The sequence below is a fragment of the Amblyraja radiata genome, chromosome 8, assembly GCF_010909765.2.
Source record: "Amblyraja radiata isolate CabotCenter1 chromosome 8, sAmbRad1.1.pri, whole genome shotgun sequence".
Lineage (NCBI taxonomy): Eukaryota > Metazoa > Chordata > Chondrichthyes > Rajiformes > Rajidae > Amblyraja > Amblyraja radiata.
The window spans coordinates 76,734,924-76,757,380 of NC_045963.1; the positions used below are offsets into that span (position 1 = coordinate 76,734,924).

Consider the following 22,457-nt stretch of genomic DNA (forward strand, 5'->3'; position numbering starts at 1 on the left):
CACCGGCCACTGAAAGTTGGCGTGCAGGTACAGCAGGCAGTGAAGAAAGCTAATGGAATGTTGGCCTTCATAACAAGAGGATTTCAGTATAGGAGTAAAGAGGTTCTTCTGCAGTTGTACAGGGCTTTGGTGAGACCACATCTGGAGCATTGTGTACAGTTTTGGTCTCCTAATTTGAGGAAGGACATCCTTGTGATTGAGGCAGTGCAGCGTAGGTTCAGGAGATTGATCCCTGGGATGGCGGGACTATCATATGAGGAAAGATTGAAAAGACTAGGCTTGTATTCACTGGAGTTTAGAAGGATGAGGGGATATCTTATAGAAACATATAAAATTATAAAAGGACTGGACAAGCTAGATGCAGGAAAAATGTTCCCAATGTTGGGCGAGTCCAGAACCAGGGGCCACAGTCTTAGAATAAAGGGGAAGCCATTTAAGACTGAGGTGAGAAAAAACATTTTCACCCAGAGAGTTGTGAATTTGTGGAATTCCCTGCCACAGAGGGCAGTGGAGGCCAAGTCACTGGATGGATTTAAGAGAGAGTTAGAGCTCTAGGGGCTAGTGGAATCAAGGGATACGGGGAGAAGGCAGGCACGGGTTATTGATTGGGGACGATCAGCCATGATCGCAATGAATGGCGGTGCTGGCTCGAAGGGCCGAATGGCCTCCTCCTGCACCTGTTTTCTATGTTTCTATGTAAATGGATCTGCAATCATACATTACAATCGCTCCACACTATTTTAAATCTCTATCATGTATCTGTACACTGTGGACGGCTCGATTGTGATCATGTGTTATCTATCCGCCGGCTGGTTAGCACGCAGCAAAAAAGCTTTTCACTGTACCTCAGTACAGGTGACGATAAACTAAACATAACTAAACTAAGTACCTGGTGGTGGACACGTGGTCACGGGGAGAACGTACAAACTCCGTACAGACAGCACCCGGGGTCATTATCGAACCCGGCTCTCTGGCGCTGTGAGGTAGCAACTCTACCGCTGCGCCACCGTGACACCCCAATATAGTTTAGTTTAGAGGTACAGCGCGGAAACAGGCCCTTCGGCCCACCGAGTCCGTACTAGCCCGACCAGCGATCCCCGCCCACTAACACTATCCTACACACACTAGGGACAACTTTTACATTTATACCAAGCCAATCGACCAGCAAGCCTGTACGTCTTTGGAGTGTGGGAGGAAACTGGAGACTCTGGAATTTAGAAGGATGAGAGGGAATCTTATTGAAACATATAAGATTATTAAGGGTTTGGACACGCTAGAGGCAGGAAACATGTTCCCGATGTTGGGGGAGTCCAGAACCAGGGGCCACACAGTTTAAGAATAAGGGGTAAGCCATTTAGAATGGAGATGAGGAAACACTTTTTCACACGGAGAGTTGTGAGTCTGTGGAATTCTCTGCCTCAGAGAGCGGTGGAGGCAGGTTTTCTCTGGATGCTTTCAAGAGAGAGCTAGACAGAGCTCTTAAAAATAGCGGTGTCAAGGGATATGGGGAGAAGGCAGGAACGGGGTACTGATTGGGGATGATCAGCCATGATCACATTGAATGGAGGTGCTGGCTCGAGGGGGCGAATGGCCTACTCCTGCACCTATTGTCTATTGTCTATTGTCTACCCCGGAGAAAACCCACGCAGGTCACAGGGGGGGAAGGTACGGACAGCACCCGTAGTCAGGATCGAACCCGGGGTCTCCGGCGCTGTAAGGCAGCAACTCTACCGCTGCGCCACCGTCCCGCCCCTAGTCTTGGATGTAACTCGTGCTTCTATGAAGGTTGGCGGTTTAAACTGCTGCTGGCATGCCACATGGACACTGTAACCTAAGATCACTTGTAAATTGGCGGTTTCAGAGTTCACTGAGACAGGAAGGGTGTTCCTCCTGCATGCGGTCACCGTAACAGGAGCAAACAGCACTGTTAACATGTATTTATATCCTGCCTCAAGGAGGAAAATAATACATTCGTGAAGGAAGGAAGGAACAGCGCACCACGCGGGTTTACACCGAAGATAGACACTGAAAAGCTGCCGTAACTCAGGCAGGAGAGAAGGAATAGGTGACGTTTCGGGTCGAGACCCTTCTTCAGACCCAGAGTCAGGGGAGAGGGAAACGAGAGATATAGTCGGTGATGGAGAGAGAATTTTTTTTAGATTTTTAAAAAAATTCTTAGATTCAAACTTCAGATTTAGACTTCAAAATTCAGATTTATTGTCATTGTGCAGTGTACAGTACAGAGACAAGGAAATGCAGTTAGCATCTCACCCTGAAGTGCGAACACAGAATAATGGAACAGTAAAATGTATATATGTGTATACAGTAGCAGTAATGCAATTTTCGGGGGGGGGGGGAGATCAGTCACTGGGGGAAGGAGTGTCCGGGGGGGGAGGGGGGGTGATTGGCAATCATCGAGTCACCGTGTTGAGTAGGGTAACAGCCGCAGGGAAGAAGCTGTTCCTGGACCTGCTGGTCCGGCAACGGAGAGACCTGTAGCGCCTCCCGGATGGGGTGTGGCTGGGGTGAGAGCAGTCCTTGGCGATGCTGAGCGCCCTCCGCAGACAACGCTTGCTTTAGACAGACTCAATGGAGGGGAGCGAGGAACCGGTGATGCGTTGGGCAGTTTTCACCACCCTCGAATAGATATAGATATGGATATAGATATGGATATAAAACAAATTAATAAAAGATGTGCAAAAAAACTAATGATGCCTCAGAGGGTGGTGGAGGCAGGTTCTCTGGATGCTTTCAAGAGAGAGCTAGATAGGGCTCTTAAATATAGCGGAGTCAGGGGATATGGGGAGAAGGCAGGAACGGGGTACTGATTGTGGATGATCAGCCATGATCACATTGAATGGCGGTGCTGGCTCGAAGGGCCGAATGGCCTACTCCTGCACCTATTGTCTATTGTTAAAGGAAACAGGCCATTGTTAGCTGTGTGCCCGGTGAAAACCGGTTGCAGACAATGAGACTGAACAAGAGGACTTTGCAGTTGTTACGATGACTTGGGTGGGGGAGGGACGGAGAGAGAGGGAATGCAAGGGTTACTTGAAGTTAGAGAAATCAATATTCATTTTTACAGACCTTGTACGTTTGTACAGCCTTGCCGCATCGGTGTAACATCACAAAGGTCTTTGTGTAACACCAATGTTACATTCGGCCCCCCTGGGTCTGCTGAGCCCATGGCTGGGGCCAGGGACGAGGGCGGACACGTGGAAGTGGGGACGCCACTGCCGGGCGAAGGAACAAGGGTGGGTCCGGTGTGGGGGGGACCGCCGTGAGGGGGGGGGGGGAGAACAAATGGGGATCTGGCGCGGGGGAACTTTGTAACTCTGTCTGTGCCCTTTATGTGTTGACCATTTACATACTTGGGTTTACAAGCTAAGAATTTTACTGTGACAATAAAGTATTCATTGATTCACCTTCAGATATTGACTACAACAGAGACACCTTGTGGTAATTATATTAAATTGAGTTTAGAGATACAGCGTGGAAACAGACCCTTCGGCCCACCGAGTCAATGCTAACCATCGATTGATCACCTGCTCACACTAGTTCTATGTTGTCCGCTCCACACACACACACACACACACGCACGCACACACACGCGCACGCACGCACACACACGCACGCACGCACACACGCACGCACACACACACACACACACACACACAGACACGCGCACGCACGCACACACACACACACACACACACACACACGCACACACACAGACACACACGCACACACGCACGCACACACACACACACACACACACACACACACACACACACACACACAGACACACACGCACACACGCACCGCACACACACACACACACACAGACACGCGCACGCACGCACACACACACACACACACACAGACACACACACACACACACACCACACACACACACACACACACACACCACACACACACACACACACACACACGCACACACACACACACACACACACACAGACACACACACGCACACACACACACACACACACACACACACACACACACACACGCACGCACGCACGCACACACACACACACACACACACACACACACGCACGCACACACACACACACACACACACACACACACACAGACACACACGCACACACGCACGCACACACACACACACACACAGACACGCGCACGCACGCACACACACACACACACGCGCGCACGCACGCACACACGCACACACACGCACACACACACACACGCGCATGTACACACACGCACACACACACACGCACGCACACGCGCACACACACACACACACACACACACACGCACCCACGCACACGCACGCACGCACACGCACACACACGCGCACGCACGCACACACATGCACGCACGCACACACACACACACACACGCACGGTATGCAAGAGCGCATGTGTAAGTGTGTATGCATGAGTGTGTGCGAGAATGTGTGAGTGCGAGTGCATGTGTACGAGAGTGAGTGTGCAAGTTAGTGTGTGGATGTGAGTGTGTGTGTGTGTGTGTGTGTGTATGTGTGTGTGTGTGCGAGTGTGTGTATGTGTGCAAGTATGTATTAGAGTGTGTATGTGTGTGTATGTGTGCGAGTGCGAGTGTGTGCGTGTGTGCAAGTATGTATTAGAGTGTGTATGTGTGTGTATGTGTGCGAGTGCAAGTGTGTGCGTGTGTGCAAGTATGTATTAGAGTGTGTATGTGTGCGTGCGTGAATGTGTGCATGTGTGTGCGAGAGTGTGTGTGTGGGTGTGTGCGCGAGTGTGTATTAGTGTGTGTATGTGCACGTGCGTGAGTGTGTATTAGTGTGTTATGTGTGTGTGTGTGTGTGTGAGTGTGAATTAGTGTGTGTATGTGCACGTGCGTGAGTGTGTATTAGTGTGTTATGTGTTATGTGTGTGTGTGTGTGAGTGCGAGTGTGAATTAGTGTGTGTATGTGCACGTGCGTGAGTGTGTATTAGTGTGTGTTTGTGCGGTTGTGTGAGTGTGTGACCAGGGACAGAGACATGCCCGTGTGGTGGTCGGTTCCCTGGGGAGAGAGTCTGGGGTAGAGAGAGGAACAGGGGCAGCATCCTGGGGAGCACTCGTGGCAGTGAGAGGCAGCTGCTGGCAGTCACCAGGGGGAGAGGGGGACACCCAAGGGCGCAGTGCAGGAACACCCATGGGTGGAGCAGCAGGGAGAGGGAGAGAGCACCCATGGGAGAAGAGGGTGCAGGTTCACCTCATCAATGGACAGGTATAAAAGAGCGGAGAGGGTGAAGCCAAGTCCCAGAGGACAGGCTGGGGGCGAGGGGGGCACAGAGGGGAGGGTGCAGAGAGAAGGGGAGAGAGAGGGGGGGGTAGAAAGGAGACAGTAATAGGAAAGAGGAGGGAGAGGAAGAGAGGAGAGGGGAAGGGAGGAGAGGGAGAGGTAGATAGGAGGGACAGGGGGGAGAAGAAAGGGCAGGGGAGAGAAAAGAGAGAGGGAGAGAGGAGAGGAGGAGGGGAGAGAGAGGGGGTAAGTAACAGTGTGGGGAGGAGTGGAGAGAGAGGGGAGAAGGAGAGGAGAGAGGTGGAGGGAAAGGGGAGAGGAGAGGGGAGGGGATGGGAGGGGAGGGGGGGAGGAAAAGAGGGGGGAGGGGAGGGGAGAGAGGAGGGAGGGGAAGAGAGGAGAGGGGAAGGGAGGGGAGGGGGGGAGAGGGGAAGAGCGGAGGGGAGAGAGGAGAGGGAGGGGGAGAGGGGATGTTAAGAGAAGAGGTGAGGGGAAGGGAGGGGAAGAGGGGAGGAGAAGAGGGAGGGGAAGAGAAGAGGGGAGGGGAGAGGGGAGGGGAGAGGACACTATAGGGAGGGGAGGGGAGAGGGGAGAATCTGTCTATGCACCGTTTGAACCAAGGCTGGGTGATAAAAGCGGGGAGGATAAATGAGCCGCAGAGAGAGACTGACTGACGGCAGCGCCACCGGGCTCTGAAATGCCAAGTCCACAGATTCAACTTTCTTTAAAATATATTTATATTTATATATCTTTGCAGAAGAAGCAAGCCGCGGGTTGGAGCAAAGAATGAGGTGTTTTGATGCGGGGGTTTAACTTGCTGCCCAGAGCCCAATATTAAATTCTGTGTGTGTGTGTGTGTCTCTCTCTGTCTCTCTCTCTGTCTGTCTGAGTTGTTCTCTCTGTCTCTCTGTCCTGTTCTGTCTCTCCCTGTCTTTCTTGTTCTCTGTCTCTCTCTGTCTCTGTCTCTGTGTCTCTCTGTCCTGTTCTCTGTGTCTCTCTGTGCGAGTAGCAGCATTGACAAAATCTCTCTGTGTCTCTCTCCCACTCTGTGTGTGTTTGTGTGGCGTTAACAAAATATATCTCTGTCTCTCTGTCTTGTTCTCTCTCTCTGTCTCTCTCTCTGTGTGCATGCAGGATTGACACAATCTCCCTTTCTCTCTCAATCCCTCTTTCTCTCTCTTTCTCTCTCCCTCTCTCCCTCTCTGTTTCTCTGTCTCAACCCCTCTCTCTCCCCCCCCACCCCCTCCGCGCCTTGGACACATTTGCAAAGCCAGCCATAACTCGCCCTGCAGCCACCGTTTGCGAAGTGGAGACGAGCCCGGGTCCCGACCCCCCGGCTCCGGCAGCGGCTCCGCCCGGCAGCAGCTCGCCTCGGCCGGCCGCGGGCGACAAGGGCAGCCGCCGGGTCCGCAGGATGGCTCGCTTGGCCGCAGAGTTGCTGCTGCTCCTCGGGCTCCTCATCCTCACCGTCCACATCACCGTCCTCAGGAGCTTGCCCCTGGGCCAACAGGAGGGCAACAGCACCCCGGGGGGAGAGGGGCAGGTAAGGAGCACACCTGGGCTGGGCTGGGCTGGGCTGGGGTGTGTGTGTGTGTAGAAGCTTTGGGGCGAGAAGGTCCAACAGAATGAATGGCACAAGTGGAAAACAAAAAGTGCTGGAGTAACTCAGCGGGTCAGGCAGCATCTGTGGAAAGTGCTGGAGTAACTCAGCGGGTCAGGCAGCATCTGTGGAAAGTGCTGGAGTAACTCAGCGGGTCAGGCAGCATCTGTGGAAAGTGCTGGAGTAACTCAGCGGGTCAGGCAGCATCTGTGGATAAGGATAAGGGGGAAGTTTTAAGGATAAGGGGGAAGGAAGTCGAGATGAGAAAAACATTTTTCACACAGAGAGAGTGGTGAATCTGTGGAATTCTCTGCCACAGAAGGTAGTTGAGGCCAGTTCATTGGGATGTCAGGGCTTTCAATATGAAGAAAGACTGGATAGACTCGGCTTGTACTCGCTAGAATTTTGAAGATTGAGGGGGGATCTAATAGAAACTTACAAAATTCTTAAGGGGTTGGACAGGCTAGATGCAGGAAGATTGTTCCCGATGTTGGGGAAGTCTAGAACAAGGGGTCACAGTTTAAGGATAAGGGGGAAATCTTTTAGGACCGAGATGAGAAAAACATTTTTCACACAGAGAGTGGTGAATCTGTGGAATTCTCTGCCACAGAAGGTAGTTGAGGCCAGTTCGTTGGCTATATTTAAGAGGGAGTTAGATGCGGCCCTTGTGGCTAAAGGTATCAGGGGGTATGGAGAGAAGGCAGGTACAGGATACTGAGTTGGATGATCAGCCATGATCATATTGAATGGCGGTGCAGGCTCGAAGGGCCGAATGGCCTACTCCTGCACCTATTTTCTATGTTTCTATGAAAATGCTGGAGTAACTCAGCTGGTCAGGCAGCATCTGTGGAAAGCAAAAGTTCTGGAGTAACTCAGCGGGTGAGGCAGCATCTATGGAGCAAAGGAAAGGGCAACGTTTCGGGTCGAGACCCTTCTTCAGACTTTTAGCAGGTCAGGCAGCATCTGTGGAGAACGCCAGAGTAATTCAGGAGGCAGCATCTATGAAGATAAGGAATTGGCGACATTCCTGTTCGAGACCATCCTTAACTCGAAAGAAGGGTCTCGACGTGAAACGTTGCCAGTTCCTTCTCTCCATAGATGCTGCCTCACCCGCTGAGTTTCTCCAGCATTTTTTTGGTCCACCTTGGATTTTTCCAACATCTGCAGTTATTTCTTAAACAGAGTAAATTCAGCAGGTCAGGCAGCATCTGTGCATATTGCTGGGCTAACTCAGCAAGTCAGGCAGCATCTTTGAAATTTGCTAGACTAATTTAGGAAGTTGGGCAACTGGTGTAACTCGGCGGGTCAGGCAGCATCTGTGGAGGACATGGATAGGCGATCTCTCGAGGTTGGGATCTTTCACCTTCCTGCCTGGATTAGGGGGTGTTAGCTACAGGATTGTTTTCTCTGGAGAGCCGGGAGGTTGAGGGGAGACCTGATAGAATGATAAGAGGCGTGGATAGGGTGGACAATCAGAAACGTTCTCCCCATGGGGGGAATGGCAAAGACTAGAGGGGGCACAGCTTTAAGGCGAGAGGAGCCAAGATGGAAGGAGATGTAAGGATAGACTGACGAAGGGTCTCGACCCGAAACGTCACCCACACCTTCTCCCCAGAGATGCTGCCTGTCCCGCTGAGTTGCTCCAGCATTTTCTGTCTCTCTTCGATGCAAACCAGCGTCTGCTGTAGTTCCTCCCTACACACGAGGGAAGATAGCACGGGGATAGAATGGGTAGAATGATATTGGCCGGGTAGAACGAATAGAGGAGTGAGGAGAGATGGGGAGGAAAGTGCTGGATAATTCACTGGGCATGTAAACGCTGGAGCCATGAGCAAGGCAGAAAGTGCTGGAGGAACTCAGTGGGTCTGGTAACATCTGGAGGTTGGGGGGGAATGGGCAGACGACGTTTCAGGCCGGGACCCTTCCCCAGAGGGGGAGAGACACAGATGGACAAAGAGTGTGAGAGAGAACACAGAGAGAATCAGCCAGACCCCCAACAAAGTGGTGTGAGGGGGTTTAGTTTAGTTCCGAGATAAAGTGAAAAGCTTTTTTTGCTGCTTGCTATCCGTTCAGCAGAAGGACTATATACATGATTACAATCGAGCAAGCCAGCCGTCCACAGTGTACAGGATACAGGGAATGGGGATGGGAGATGGATAGGGAAATATTGACAAGGATTAAGGCGAAGAGAGATATGTGAGAGAAACAGGATTTGAGAAAGAGAGAGAGAGTGAGAGATTTAACAGGCAATAAATGTCAGGAAAAATAGCATATAGCAAACCTGTCTGTGTTTCAAGGTGTAATGTGCTGTGCTATCCAAAGATCTTAGAGCGGAGATCTTTGGTGCTATCTGTGTTCCTATGCTCGGTGTGGAAATATAAATGCAGAATCATCCTAAAACTATCTGGTCAACTCAAACTAATCATGTATTAGAGTAAAGAGGTTCTTCTGCAGTTGTATAGGGCTCTTGTGAGACCACATCTGGAGTATCGTGTACAGTTTTGCTCTCCTAATTTGAGGAAGGACATCCTTGTGATTGAGGCAGTGCAGCGTAGGTTCACGAGATTGATCCCTGGGATGGCGGGACTGTCATATGAGGAAAGATTGAAAAGACTGGGCTTGTATTCACTGGAGTTTGGGGGGGGATGAGGGGGGAGGGAGGGGGATCTTATAGAAACATATAAAATTATAAAAGGACTGGACAAGCTAGATGCAAGAAAAATGTTCCCAATGTGGGGCGAGTCCAGAACCAGGGGCCACAGTCTTAGAATAAAGGGGGGGCATTTAAGACTGAGGTGAGAAAAAACTTTTTCACCCAGAGAGTTGTGAATTTGTGGAATTCCCTGCCACAGAGGGCAGTGGAGGCCAAATCACTGTATCTCTAAACTGGTTTACACCAAAGATAGACATAATGCTGGAGTAACTCAACGGGACAGTATATATGTCTCGATCGATACCCTTCTTCAGTCTGAAGAGTGATAAACATAATTGTAACTCGTTGAGTTTATTTTAGTTTAGTTTATTGTCACGTGTACCGAGGAACAGTGAAAAGCTTTTGTTGCGCGCTATCTGGTCAGCAGAAAGACAATACATGATTACAGAATGGAGCAGCTGGGCTTGTACACTCTGGAGTTTAGAAGGATGAGAGGGATCTCATTGAAACTTATAAGATTGTTAAGGGCTTGAACACGCTAGAGGCAGGAAACATGTTCCCGATGTTGGGGGAGTCCAGAACCAGGGGCCACAGTTTAAGAATAAGGAGTGAGCCATTTAGAACGGAGACGAGGAAACACTTTTTCTCACAGAGAGTGGTGAGTCTGTGGAACTCTCTGCCTCAGAGGGCGGTGGAGGCCAGTTCTCTGGATGCTTTCAAGAGAGAGCTCGATAGGGCTCTTAAAGATAGCGGAGTCAGGGGATATGGGGAGAAGGCAGGAACGGGGTACTGATTGGGGATAATTGGGAAAATCGAAGGTACACAAAAATGCTGGAGAAACTCAGCGGGTGCACCCGCTGAGTTTCTCCAGCTTTTTTGTGTACCTTCGATTTTCCAGCATCTGCAGTTCCTTCTTAAATACTGATTGGGGATGATCAGCCATGATCACATTGAATGGCGGTGCTGGCTTGAAGGACCGAATGGCCAACTCCTGCACCTATTGTCTATTGTCTACAATCGAACCATCCCCAGTGTACAGGCGCATAATGAAGAGAACAAGGTGAATAACATTTAGTGCAAGATAAAGTCCGATCAAATGATCATTTATTCCAATCCAGGTTCTGTACATTTGAGTCGTATATTTTATGATAGATGTGTTAATATTTGAATGATTGTTTGCATGGAAACAGGCCCTTCGGCCCAACTAGGCCAAGCTGACCCCATCTATACTAGTCCCTCCAGCTTGCGTTTGGCCCATATCCCTCTAAATCTTTCCTGTCCATGTACTTAGGCAAATTCCTCTGGCAGCTCGTTCCATACACTGAGTGGAAAAGTTACCCCTCAGGTTCCTATTCAATATTTACCCTCTCACCTTAAACCCATGTCCCTTGATTCTTGATTCTGCGAAGCTGGGTAAAAGATCGTGGGTTATCGAGTTATAGAATCGTACACCATGGAAACAACCTCTTGACCCGAAAAACATCACCCACCCACCATCCTCCAGAGATGCTGCCCGACCCACTGAGTTACTCCGGAACTTTGTGTCCATCTTCAGTGTAAACTGTATCTGCAGTCATAGATTCATAGAGTGATACAGCGTGGAAACAGGCCCTTCGGCACGACCTGCCCACACCGCCCAACATGTCCCAGCTACACTAGTCCCACCTGCCTGTGTTTGGTCCATATCCCTCCAAACCTGTCCTATCCATGTTCCTGTCATAACTGCTTCTTAAATGTTGGGATAGTCTCTGCCTCAATTACCTCCTCTGGCAGCATGTTCTAGGTGATATGGGGAGAAGGCAGGAACGGGGTACTGATTGGGGATGATCAGCCATGATCACATTGAATGGCGGTGCTGGCTCGAAGGGCCGAATGGCCTACTCCTGCACCTATTGTCTATTGTCTATTGACTATTAATCATGGCTGATCTATCTATCCATCCTAACACAATTCTCCTGCCTTGTCCCCATAAGAATCTATCTATCTCTGCCTTAAACATATCCACTGACTGGGCCTCCACAGCCTTCTGTGGCAAAGAATCCCACAGATTCATCACCCTCTGATTAAAGACATTTCTCCTCATCTCCATCCTAAAAGAACATTCTTTAATTCTGAGACTGTGACCTCTAGGCCTAGACTCTCCCACTAGTGGAACCATCCTCTCCACATCCACTCTATCCAAGCCTTTCACTATTCTATGCGTTTTGTGTCTACCTTGTGTCCATCTGAGAGGGTCCAGAGGAGGTTTACGAGAACGATCCCAGGAATGGGTGGGTTAACATATGATGAGCGTTTGTCGACACTGGGCCTGTACTCGCTGGAGTTAAGAAGAATGAGGGGGGGACCTCATTGAAACGTACAGAATAGTGAAAGGCCTGGATAGAGTGGATGTGGAGAGGATGTTTCCACTAGTGGGAGAGACTAGAGGTCGCAGCCTCAGAATGAAAGGATGCAAGTTTAGGAAGGAGATGAGGAGGAATTTCTTAGTCAGAGGGTGGTGAATCTGTGGGATTCATTGCTACAGAGGCAGTGGAGGCCAAATCAGTGGATATTTTTAAGGCGGAAAATGACAGGATCTTGATTAGTACGGGAGTCAGGGGTTATGGGGAGAAGGCAGGAGAATGGGGTTAGGAATGAGAGATAGATCAGATAGATAGAGAGAGAGAGATAGGATGGCAGAATAGACTGCATGGGCCGAATGGCCTAATTCTGCTCCTAGAACTTATGAATTTGTGGAAGATGGGTGCTCTTGAGATTGTTTGCCCGTATTGGGTTTTACAGTCACCTGATACAATTAGCTAAGTCGAGGTTTCACAAAGTGGGCATTGACAACTGGCATAAACATCTCACTTAGTACAATGGCAAGTTTCCAGCCAACTTGGGCCAATGATGACTGCACCAGCTGAACCAAGTCCCTTCAGATTGGGGTAATTGCAGCAATAATTAGCACAGCGATAAAAACAAATTACAATTCCTGGGGTGGTGGGACTGTCATATGCTGAGAGAATGGAGCAGCTGGGCTTGTACACTCCGGAGTTTAGAAGGATGAGGGGGATCTCATTGAAACATATAAGATTGTTAAGGGCTTGGACACGCTAGAGGCAGGAAACATGTTCCCGATGTTGGGGGAGTCCAGAACCAGGGGCCACAGTTTAAGAATAAGGAGTAAGCCATTTAGAACGGAGACGAGGAAACACTTTTTCTCACAGAGAGTGGTGAGTCTGTGGAATTCTCTGCCTCAGAGGGCGGTGGAGGCAGGTTCTCTGGATGCTTTCAAGAGAGAGCTAGATAGGGCTCTTAAAAATAGCGGAGTCAGGGGATATGGGGAGTAGGCAGGAACGGGGCACTGATTGGGGATGATCAGCCATGATCACATTGAATGGCGGTGCTGGCTCGAAGGGCCGAATGGCCTATTCCTGCACCTATTGACTATTGTCATAAAACTCCCACTACAGTTATTAGTAAAGGAAGCGCTTAGATTAAGAAAGAACTGCAGATGCTGGAAAAAATCGAAGGTAGACAACAAAGCTGGAGAAACTCAGCGGGTGAGGCAGCATCTATGGAGAGATGGAATAGGTGACGTTTCGGGTCGAGACCCTTCTCGCTGCAAGGCAGCAACTCTACCGCTGCGCCACTGTGCCGCACATCTGCAGCTCCTTCCCGTACTCCATTAGTTTAAGTTGACCAGATAGATTTCGTAACATTTTGCATATATACATTTTAACACCGAGCCAGGAACACAGACAGCACAGCACATTACACTTTACACAGACAGGTTTGTTTAATGTTTAAGAAAGAACTGCAGGTGCTGGAAAAATCGAAGGTAGACAAACATCCTCTCCACATCCACTCTCTATCCAAGCCTTATGCAACTTATGGAGTGTCATTTCTTGCTAATGAAACGATGACAACACCACGTGAATGATGTCATCCTTTGCTACAATTTCACATTGGCATTGACTGTTGTAGCTAAATTTAGATTCTGTTTAGTTTATTGTCACGTGTACCGAGGTACAGTGAAAAGCTTTTCTGTTGCGTGCTAACCAGTCAGCGAAAAGACTATACATGATTACAATCGAGCCGTTCACAGTGTAAAGGGGATAACGTTTAGTGCAAGACGAAATCCAGTAAAGTCCGAATGAAGATAGTTTGAAAGTCTCCAAATGCAAGTTATTAAATGTCTTTGTCGACAAATTGATTGAAAGATACAGCACGGAAACAGGCCCTTCGGCCCACCGAGCCCACGCCGGCCATCGATCACCACACATTAACAATATCCTACACCCAGTAATTGGGACTATTTTTTTTACATTCACCAAGCCAATTAACCTACAAACCTGCACGTCTTTGGAGTGTGGGAGGAAACCGAAGGTCTCGGAGAAAACCCACGCGGTTCACGGGGAGAACGTGCAAACTCCGTACAGACAGCACCCGTAGTCAGGATCGAACCCGGGTCTCCGGCGCTGCATTCGCTGTAAGGCAGCAACTCTACCGCTGCACCACCGTGACCACCCCGATGTGACCGTGAGCTGTGAAATCTAGAGATCAAAGGGGACATAGATAAAGGAAAATTTAGAATGGATCATTGTTAGCTGAGGGGAAGGTGACAACGAGGCGTACAAGGTAAAATCTAATCAGGAGGACAGTCAGGCTCAAAGATCCTATAGCGAGCAAGATAGATCACTCGACGAAAAAGACGTAGTACGATCAAGGGCAGATTCGTGGGTAATTTTAGGCCCCATTTCCGTAACCGGCTTCCGTCTCCGCACCAAAGATCCCGTAGCGGAGCAAAGATACTAGTGCGGAGATGGAAGCCGGTTACGGAAACATCCTCGTAAAAATAAAAGTTCTTTGGTAAAAATCTTCCCCTCATTTTCAGAATTTTAATTTATTAACACAAACTGTCCCCCCAGCAACGTTGATTACACTGCGAGTCGGGTCCGGTCGGGTTACTGAAATGGATGAAAAAAAGGCCCAAGTTCCGCTCCGTTGCGTACTACACGTCAGCCCATTGCATTTAGCAGGAGTGGTCTATCTTGCACCGCTATAGGATCTTTGGTCAGACTGGTGGGAGAACTAGGGTGGGGGAGGGATGGAGAGAAGGGGAAAGCAAGCGTTTGGAAGTGAGTTACAATACCTCAAGTTCACGAAGGGTGTAATATAAACTCAAGCCTTTCTTTAAGATAAAATTGCATCCTTAATGGGCCTGTCCCACCTAGGCGGGTTTTTCGGCCACTGCCGGCGACAGTCACTGTCGTAGCAGGTCCCCGAAAAACCGGTGACTGGACCCCCCCCCCCACGACAATGTCTACTACAACAACCTACCACCTGGTCGACGTCAAGCTACGGCAAGCTACCGACAACTGCCGACCCATTATGCCCCTGTCCCACTTAGGAAACCTGAACGGAAACCTCTGGAGACTTTGTGCCACACCCAAGGTTTCCGTGCGGTTCCCGGAGGTTCCCGGAGGTTTTCGTCAGTCTCCCTACCTGCTTCCACTACCTGCAACTTCCGGCAACCACCTGCAACCTCCGGGAACCGCACGGAAACCTTGGGTGGGGCACAAAGTCTCCAGAGGTTTCCGTTCAGGTTTCCTAAGTGGGACAGGGGTATAAGGACGTCCACCTACGACAACCTATGACGACCAAAGTCAATCTACGTCCACAAGCAATGGCGGCGACAAGTAACGACCCTGTCGGCAACAACTGAAGACAATTCAGTCGCCGGTTGACGTAGGTAGCCGCCAATGGAATTCACCGAAGGCAGCACACGGCGACAACCTGCGTCATCCTGGCGACAACCTACGACAGCTCCTACGTCAGGAGAAGGCAAGCTACGTCAAGCCCACAGTCGCCTAAAAGTTTTGAACATTTCAAAATCCAGCCGCGTCCAGAAAAACGTTACGACTATTTAGGCGACTTGAGGAGACGACTCACGACCGTACAGGCGTCACCCCGCGAACATGTGGCGACATCCTAATCGCCTGTAGTCGCCGAAAAAATCGCCTAAGTGGGACAGGCCCTTTAGAGTATTATTGGCCAGAACACGATACTGGGACCAGTGAAAAGTCTTTCGGACAAATGATCTAACGCTTGTTCAAACAGATCATGTAGCAGCTACAACATTTCAATCACTTTGATTCTGTGGTAGTTCAGATCAGAATGGTGGGACTTCAGTGAAACTTATTAACATTCCAAGCAGTGGATTCACACATTAAACCAGAAGGGAGCATTGTGAATCAATCCGATAGTGCCTTAAGAATAAGAGCAGCACGGTGGCGCAGTGGTAGAGTTGCTGCCTCACAGCGCCGGAGACACGGGTTCCATCCTGACCACCAAGTGTACTTATCAATATGGAGTTTGCACGTTCTCCCCGCGACCCGCGTGCGTTTTCTCCGGGCGCTCCGGTTTCCTCCCACACTCCAAAGACGTACAGGTTTGTAGGTTAATTGGCTTGGTATAAGTGTAAATTGTCCGCAGTGTGCGTGGGATAGTATGCGGGGATCGCTGGTCAGTGTGGGCTCGGTGGGCCGAAGGGCCTGTTTCCGCTCTGTATCCATAAACTAATTTAAAAAACAGCTGCAACCTGTCGGAAGAAGGGTCTCCACCCGAAACATTGTCTGTCTGTTTGTCTGTTCCCTCCACAGATGCTGCCTGACCTGCTGAGTTCTTCCAGCATTGTTTGTTTTACTCACGGTTCCAGCATCTGCAGTCTCTTGTGTGTCATCATCCCTGCTCCCCTCCCCCCCTCCCCCCCCTCCCCCCCTCCCCCCCCCCCCCCCCCCCACCCCCACATGTTTAGAAGGCAGTAATGGCCAAGTCAATGGATATTTCTTAAGGCGGAGATTGATTCTTGATTAGTACGGGTGTCAGGGGTTATGGGGAGAAGGCAGGAGAATGGGGTTAGGAGGGAGAGATGGATCAGCCATGATTGAATGGCGGCGTAGTTTAGTTTAGAGACACAGCGCGACAAACATAGAAACATAGAAAATAGGTGCAGGAGTAGGCCATTCGGCCCTTCGAGCCTGCACCGCCATTCAATATGATCATGGCTGATCATCCAACTCAGTATCCTGTACCTGCCTTCTCTCCATACCCCCTGATCCCTTTAGCCACAAGGGCCACATCTAACTCCCTCTTAAATATAGCCAATGAACTGGCCTCAACTACCTTCTGTGGCAGAGAATTCCAGAGATTCACCACTCTCTGTGTGAAAAATGTTTTCCTCATCTCGGTCCTAAAAGATTTCCCCCTTATCCTTAAACTGTGACCCATTGTTCTGGACTTCCCCAACATCGGAAACAATCTTCCTGCATCTAGCCTGTCCAACCCCTTAAGAATTTTGTAATTTTCTATAAGATCCCCCCTCAATCTTCTAAATTCTAGCGAGTACAAACCGAGTCTATCCAGTCTTTCTTCATATGAAAGTCCTGACATCCCAGGAATCAGTCTGGTGAACCTTCTCTGTACTCCCTCTATGGCAAGAATGTCTTTCCTCAGATTAGGAGACCAAAACTGTACGCAATACTCCAGGTGTGGTCTCACCAAGACCCTGTACAACTGCAGTAGAACTTCCCTGCTCCTATACTCAAATCATTTTGCTATGAATGCTAACATACCATTTGCCTTCTTCACTGCCTGCTGCACCTGCATGCCTACTTTTAATGACTGGTGTACCATGACACCCAGGTCTCGTTGCATCTCCCCTTTCCTAATCGGCAACAGGCCCTTCGGCCCATCGGGTCCACGCCATTAGCCATTCCAACACACTCCGGACAATTTTACATTTCTACCAAGCCAATTAACCTACAAAGGTGGACAAAAGTGCTGGAGAAACTCAGCGGGTGCAGCAGCATCTATGGAGCGAAGGAAATAGGGCCGAAACCCTTCTTCAGACTGAAGAGGGGGTCTGAAGAAGGGTTTCGGCCCAAACCGTTGCCTATTTCCTTCGCTCCATAGATGCTGCTGCACCCGCTGAGTTTCTCCAGCACTTTTGTCTACCTTCGATTTTCCGGCATCTGCAGTTCCTTCTTAAACAATTAACATACAAACCTGAACGCGCGTCTTTGGAGTGTGGGAGGAAACCCGAGCAAGGTCACGGGGGAGGACGTACAAACTCCGTACAGACAGCACCCGTAGTCAGGATCGAACCCGGGCCTCTGGCGCTGCGAGCGCTGTAAGCCATGATCTTGTTCCCAGAACTTGTGAACAGCAATGTGTCCAGTGCGTGCCACAATAGGAAGAAAAATAGTTGCGAACACAAGTTGCAACATACGTGCTGAAGTATCTTGGGTTAAATAGCTTTCATTTTTTTTGAGGAATTGCAGTGACATCTCATTCTAATTAGTGGCTCTTGTCGTTTCCTCTTTGAAAGTTTATTTTGAGAAAATGTTCAAATGCTTGTACCCACATCAATAATAATTAATAACGCGGAAAGTGCTGGAAGCGCTCTGCAGGGCGGGCAAGCTCTCGAGACCAAGAGGCAGAGTAAACATGTCTGGGAAGGAACTGCAGATGCTGGTTCACACCGAAGATCAGTACGGGAATAACATTTCTTACTTTAACACCTCTACCCTTTGGCTATCCTTGGTCGGACTTTGCTGGCTTTGCCTTGCACTAAACGTTAATCCCTTATCATGTATCTATACGCTGTAAATGGCTCGATGTATTGTCTTTCTGCTGCCTGGATAGCAGCAACAAAAGCTTTTCACTGTACCTCGGTACATGTGACAATAAACTAAACTGTAGCTGTTACTATCACTGCTACTGGTGGGCCGAAGGGCCTGTTTCAATGCCGTTTTTCTAAACTCTAAAGTACCTTTCAGTTGACATGTTTTGCAGGCTTGTTTGCAACTGTGTCCACTAACGAATTACACATTATTGATATATTCATTAAAGGGTATTGTGTATAATTAAGCAGATTAGCTTGCTTCTGTCCTGTAGAATGCATGCATGCATCTACCAAATAATAGTGTTTACGTTTACGTTTAATATTGTCACGTGCACTGAGGTACAGTTAAAAAACGTGTGTGTGTGCGTGTGCGTGTGCGTGTGTGTGTACGTGTGTACGTGTGTGCGTGTATGTGTGTACGTGTGTGTGTGTGTGTACGCGTGTGTGTGTACGTGTGTGTGTGTGTGTGTGTGTGTGTGTGTACGTGTGTGTGTGTGTCTGTGTGTGACTGTATACGTGTACATGTGTATGTGTGCCTGTGTGGGCACGTGTGTATGTGTGTGTGTGTACGTGTGTGCGTGTGCGTGTGCGTGTGCGTGTGCGTGTGTGTGTGTGCGTGTGTACGTGTGTACGTGTGTACGTGTGTGCGTGTATGTGTGTACGTGTGTGTGTGTACGCGTGTGTGTGTACGCGTGTGTGTGTGTACGTGAGTGTGTGTGTGTCTGTGTGTGACTGTATACGTGTACGTGTGTGTGTGTGTACACGTGTGTGTGAGTGTGCGTGCGTGTGTGTGTGCGTGTGTGTGTGTGTGTTAATGGTTATTGTTAAGGGCTTGGACGTCCAGAACCAGGGGCCACAGTTTAAGAGTAAGGGGCAGTGATTGGAACGGTGATGAGGAAATACTTTTTCACACAGAGAGTGGTGAGTCTGTGGAATTCTCTGCCTCGGAGGGCGATGGAGACCGGTTCTCTGGATACTTTCAAGAGAGAGCTAGATAGAGGTATTAAAGATAGCGGAGTCAGGGGATATGGGGAGAAGGCAGGAACGGGGTACTGATTGTGGATGATCAGCCATGATCACATTGAATGGCGGTGCTGGCTCAAAGGGCCGAATGGCCTACTCCTGCACCTATTGTCTATTGTCTATTGATTGAAGGCTTTGTGGACCAGTTTGCGGATGATACGAAAATAGATGGAAGGGCAGGTAATGTAGAGAATGCAGGGACTCTGCAGAAGGACTTGGGCAGGTTGCGAGAGTGGGCAGAGAAGTGGCAGATGGAATATAGTGTAGCAAAGTGTGGAGTCGTGCATTTTGGTAGTAGGAATAAAGGCGTAGGCTATTTTCTAAATGGGGAGAGAATCCAGAAATCAGAGGTACATAGGGACTTGGGAGTGCTGGTGTAGGATTCCCCAAAACGTTAATCTACATTTGTAGTAAAGAAAGGAAACCCAATGCTAACATTTATTTCAAGAGAGCTTGTATACAAAAACAGGGATGTAATGCTGAGGCTCTATAAGGCGCTGGTCAGGCAGCATTTGGAATATTGCGAGCAATTTTGGGCACCATATCTGAGGAAGGATGTGCTGGCTCTGGAGAGGGTCCAGAGGAGGTTTACAAGAATAATCCCAGGAATGAGTGGGTTAACCTATGATGAGCGTTTGCCGGCACTGGTCCTGTACTCGCTGGAGTTTAGAAGAATGAGGGGGGACCTCATTGAAACATACAGAATAGTGAAAAGCCTGGACACAGTAGATGTGGAGAGGATGTTTCCACTAGTGGGCGAGTCTAGGACTAGAGGTCAGAGCCTCAGTATTAAAGGATGTTCCTTTAGGAAGTTGAGGAGGAATTTCTTTAGTCAATCAGTGGTGAATCTGTGGAATTATTTGCCACAGACAGCTGTGGAGGCCAAGTCTAAGGATATGGCAGAGATAGATAGATTCTTGATTAGTACGGTAGGTATGTTACAAAACTTACCTTCAGCGGCGCTGCAGTTCTGTCACTGGCCGTGTGCGCGACTTTGGCACCTTTGCGGTTTTCTCCTGCCTGCCGGGGTTTAATTTTCTCGAGCTTATGCTGAAGATTTGTTCCGACTGCCGGTCTGTGAATTTTTTATTTTAAATCGCGGGACAAATTCAGCTCTGGAGTAAAATAAAAATTAGCTTCTAATGCCGTGAACGCCGACAACGGGGACGGATTTCAGGTACGGGACAGCTAACGGAAAGCCGTTTATTTTTTTTGCTTCTTAGGTTGACCTTAATCCAAATTTTACGTTGCGAAAAGGTGATATTAGGCCCCATACGAACAGGCAGTATTTTTCCTGCCGATATGGGGTTTAAATCCACCGCAAATGCAACGTTCCAAACTATCGCGTTCCACAAAATCTCACTCGCAAGATGATTTAAATGGCCATTAATTTATGGGAATTAAACACTAAATTCCTTCCATTTAGCCTATAAATTCATGACAAAGATTTAAAAATCATGTTATATTGTGAATTCTTGTGTGAATGTTATTTGGACACTTAGGCTAATTTAAAAATGTTAATCTTAAGAAATGGATAGATGTTTAGATCTAGTCATTGAATTTTGTAATTAGCTACCATTGGGTAACTAACAAATTATATGCTTTAATTTCAGGTCATCTAAGTAAGATTGTTTCATATTTGTTTCAGAATGCTTCAATCTATAATAACTGAAAATGTCTTTCAGTTCTCTTAATTTTTAAGAAAGTTATGGGCGTTTGACTGACCTCGATCACAGCTTTTGTGTTAAGTCAATGGAAAAGCAATAGGGAACAAGATGCTAATTTCCGAGTATGAAAATGGCCATAACTTTTTTAATACTGAAGATACGAAAGTGAATTAGGTGTCAAATTAAACTTCTTTTTATGCTTTATCTGATGGGATAAATTACAGACTTGATTTTTTAAATCGCAAAATGTTGTAACATTGCTAAGTACGGGTGTCAGGGGTTATGGGGAGAAGGCAGGAGAATGGGGTTAGGAGGAAGAGATAGATCAGCCATGATTGAACGCTGGAGTGGACTTGATGGGCCGAATGGCCTAATTCTGCTCCTATCACTTATGACCTAATGACCTTGCCGCCTTACCCGATGTATTCTGTTCTGGGGGAAGAAGCTGTTCCTGAGTCTGGTGGTGCGTGATTTCAAGCTTCTGTAACTTCTGCCGGACGGGAGCAGGGAGGAGGAGGAGTGACTGGGGGTGGGAAATGTTGATTATGTTGGCTGCTCTCCCGAGTCAGTGTGTGTGTGTGCGTGCGTGCGTGTGTGTGTGTGTGTGTGTGTGTGTGTGTGTGTGTGTGTGTGTGTGTGTGTGTGTGCGTGTGTGTGTGTATGTGCGTGTGCGCGTGTGTGTGCGTGCGTGTGTGTGTGATTATTACTATCATGGCCAGATCATGGATTCAGATCAGTCCTTACTTTAGTCAGCCCTCAATGTGTAGCCCATTCTGAAAGGCAGCCAGTGGATGTTTGCCACAAACGTCAGAACGTCTGCCAGCTAATTAACTGATTATAGATGAACGTTGCAGATGATGGGTCTTTCGAACCTGCCTCCCGCAATCATGTCACTTTTGTCAGTTCATGGGCCAGCCCACCCTTGATGCTGCTCCACATAAAAGCGTCAGTTTCAGTACAGTTTAGTTCATTGTCATGTGTACCGAGGTACGGTGAAAAGCTTTTGTTACGCCCTGACCAGTCAGCAGAAAGACCATACACGATTACAATCGAGCCATTTACAGTGTACATGATAAGGGAACAACGTTTAGTGCAAGGTCAAGGGCCTGTCCCACTTGGCCGTCATTTGCCGGTAGTTTACGCAACATCATTTACGCGTCAAGACGCGTGTGTCGTGACACGCACGTGATGCGCGCATGGTGCGCGGTGACAGAGGCAGTTACGCGGGGTCGCGCGCGACGCACCAGGATTTTTGGGATTTACAAAATCTTCGCTCGCCATCTGCGTGATGCGCAAATGACAGCCAAGTGGGACAGGCCCTTGCAGCTAATAGATTAATTCACGGTGGGTTAGTTAGGTTGTGCTTTGCGCTGTGTTGAGAAGGAATAGACAATAGGTGCAGGAGTAGGCCATTCGGCCCTTCGAGCCAGCACCGCCATTCAATGTGATCATGGCTGATCATCCCCAATCAGTACCCCGTTCCTGCCTTCTCCCCATATCCCCTGACTCCGCTATCTTTAAGAGCCCTATCCAGCTCTCTCTTGAAAGCATCCAGAGAACCTGCCTCCACCGCAGAGAATTCA

The 22,457-nt window shown here is 48.8% G+C and overlaps 1 protein-coding gene across 1 annotated transcript in view; it reads left to right on the forward strand.

Moving 5' to 3' along the window:
- The first annotated feature begins 6,392 nt into the window (after window positions 1–6,392).
- The window catches only part of ism1 (isthmin 1), an 81,543-nt gene continuing 65,478 nt past the window's right edge, over window positions 6,393–22,457 (forward strand). The window contains exon 1 of the mRNA XM_033026269.1: window positions 6,393–6,803. Within this exon, the coding sequence (XP_032882160.1) occupies window positions 6,675–6,803 (129 nt within the window). The 5' untranslated portion in view covers window positions 6,393–6,674. The remainder of the gene's footprint in view (window positions 6,804–22,457) is intronic.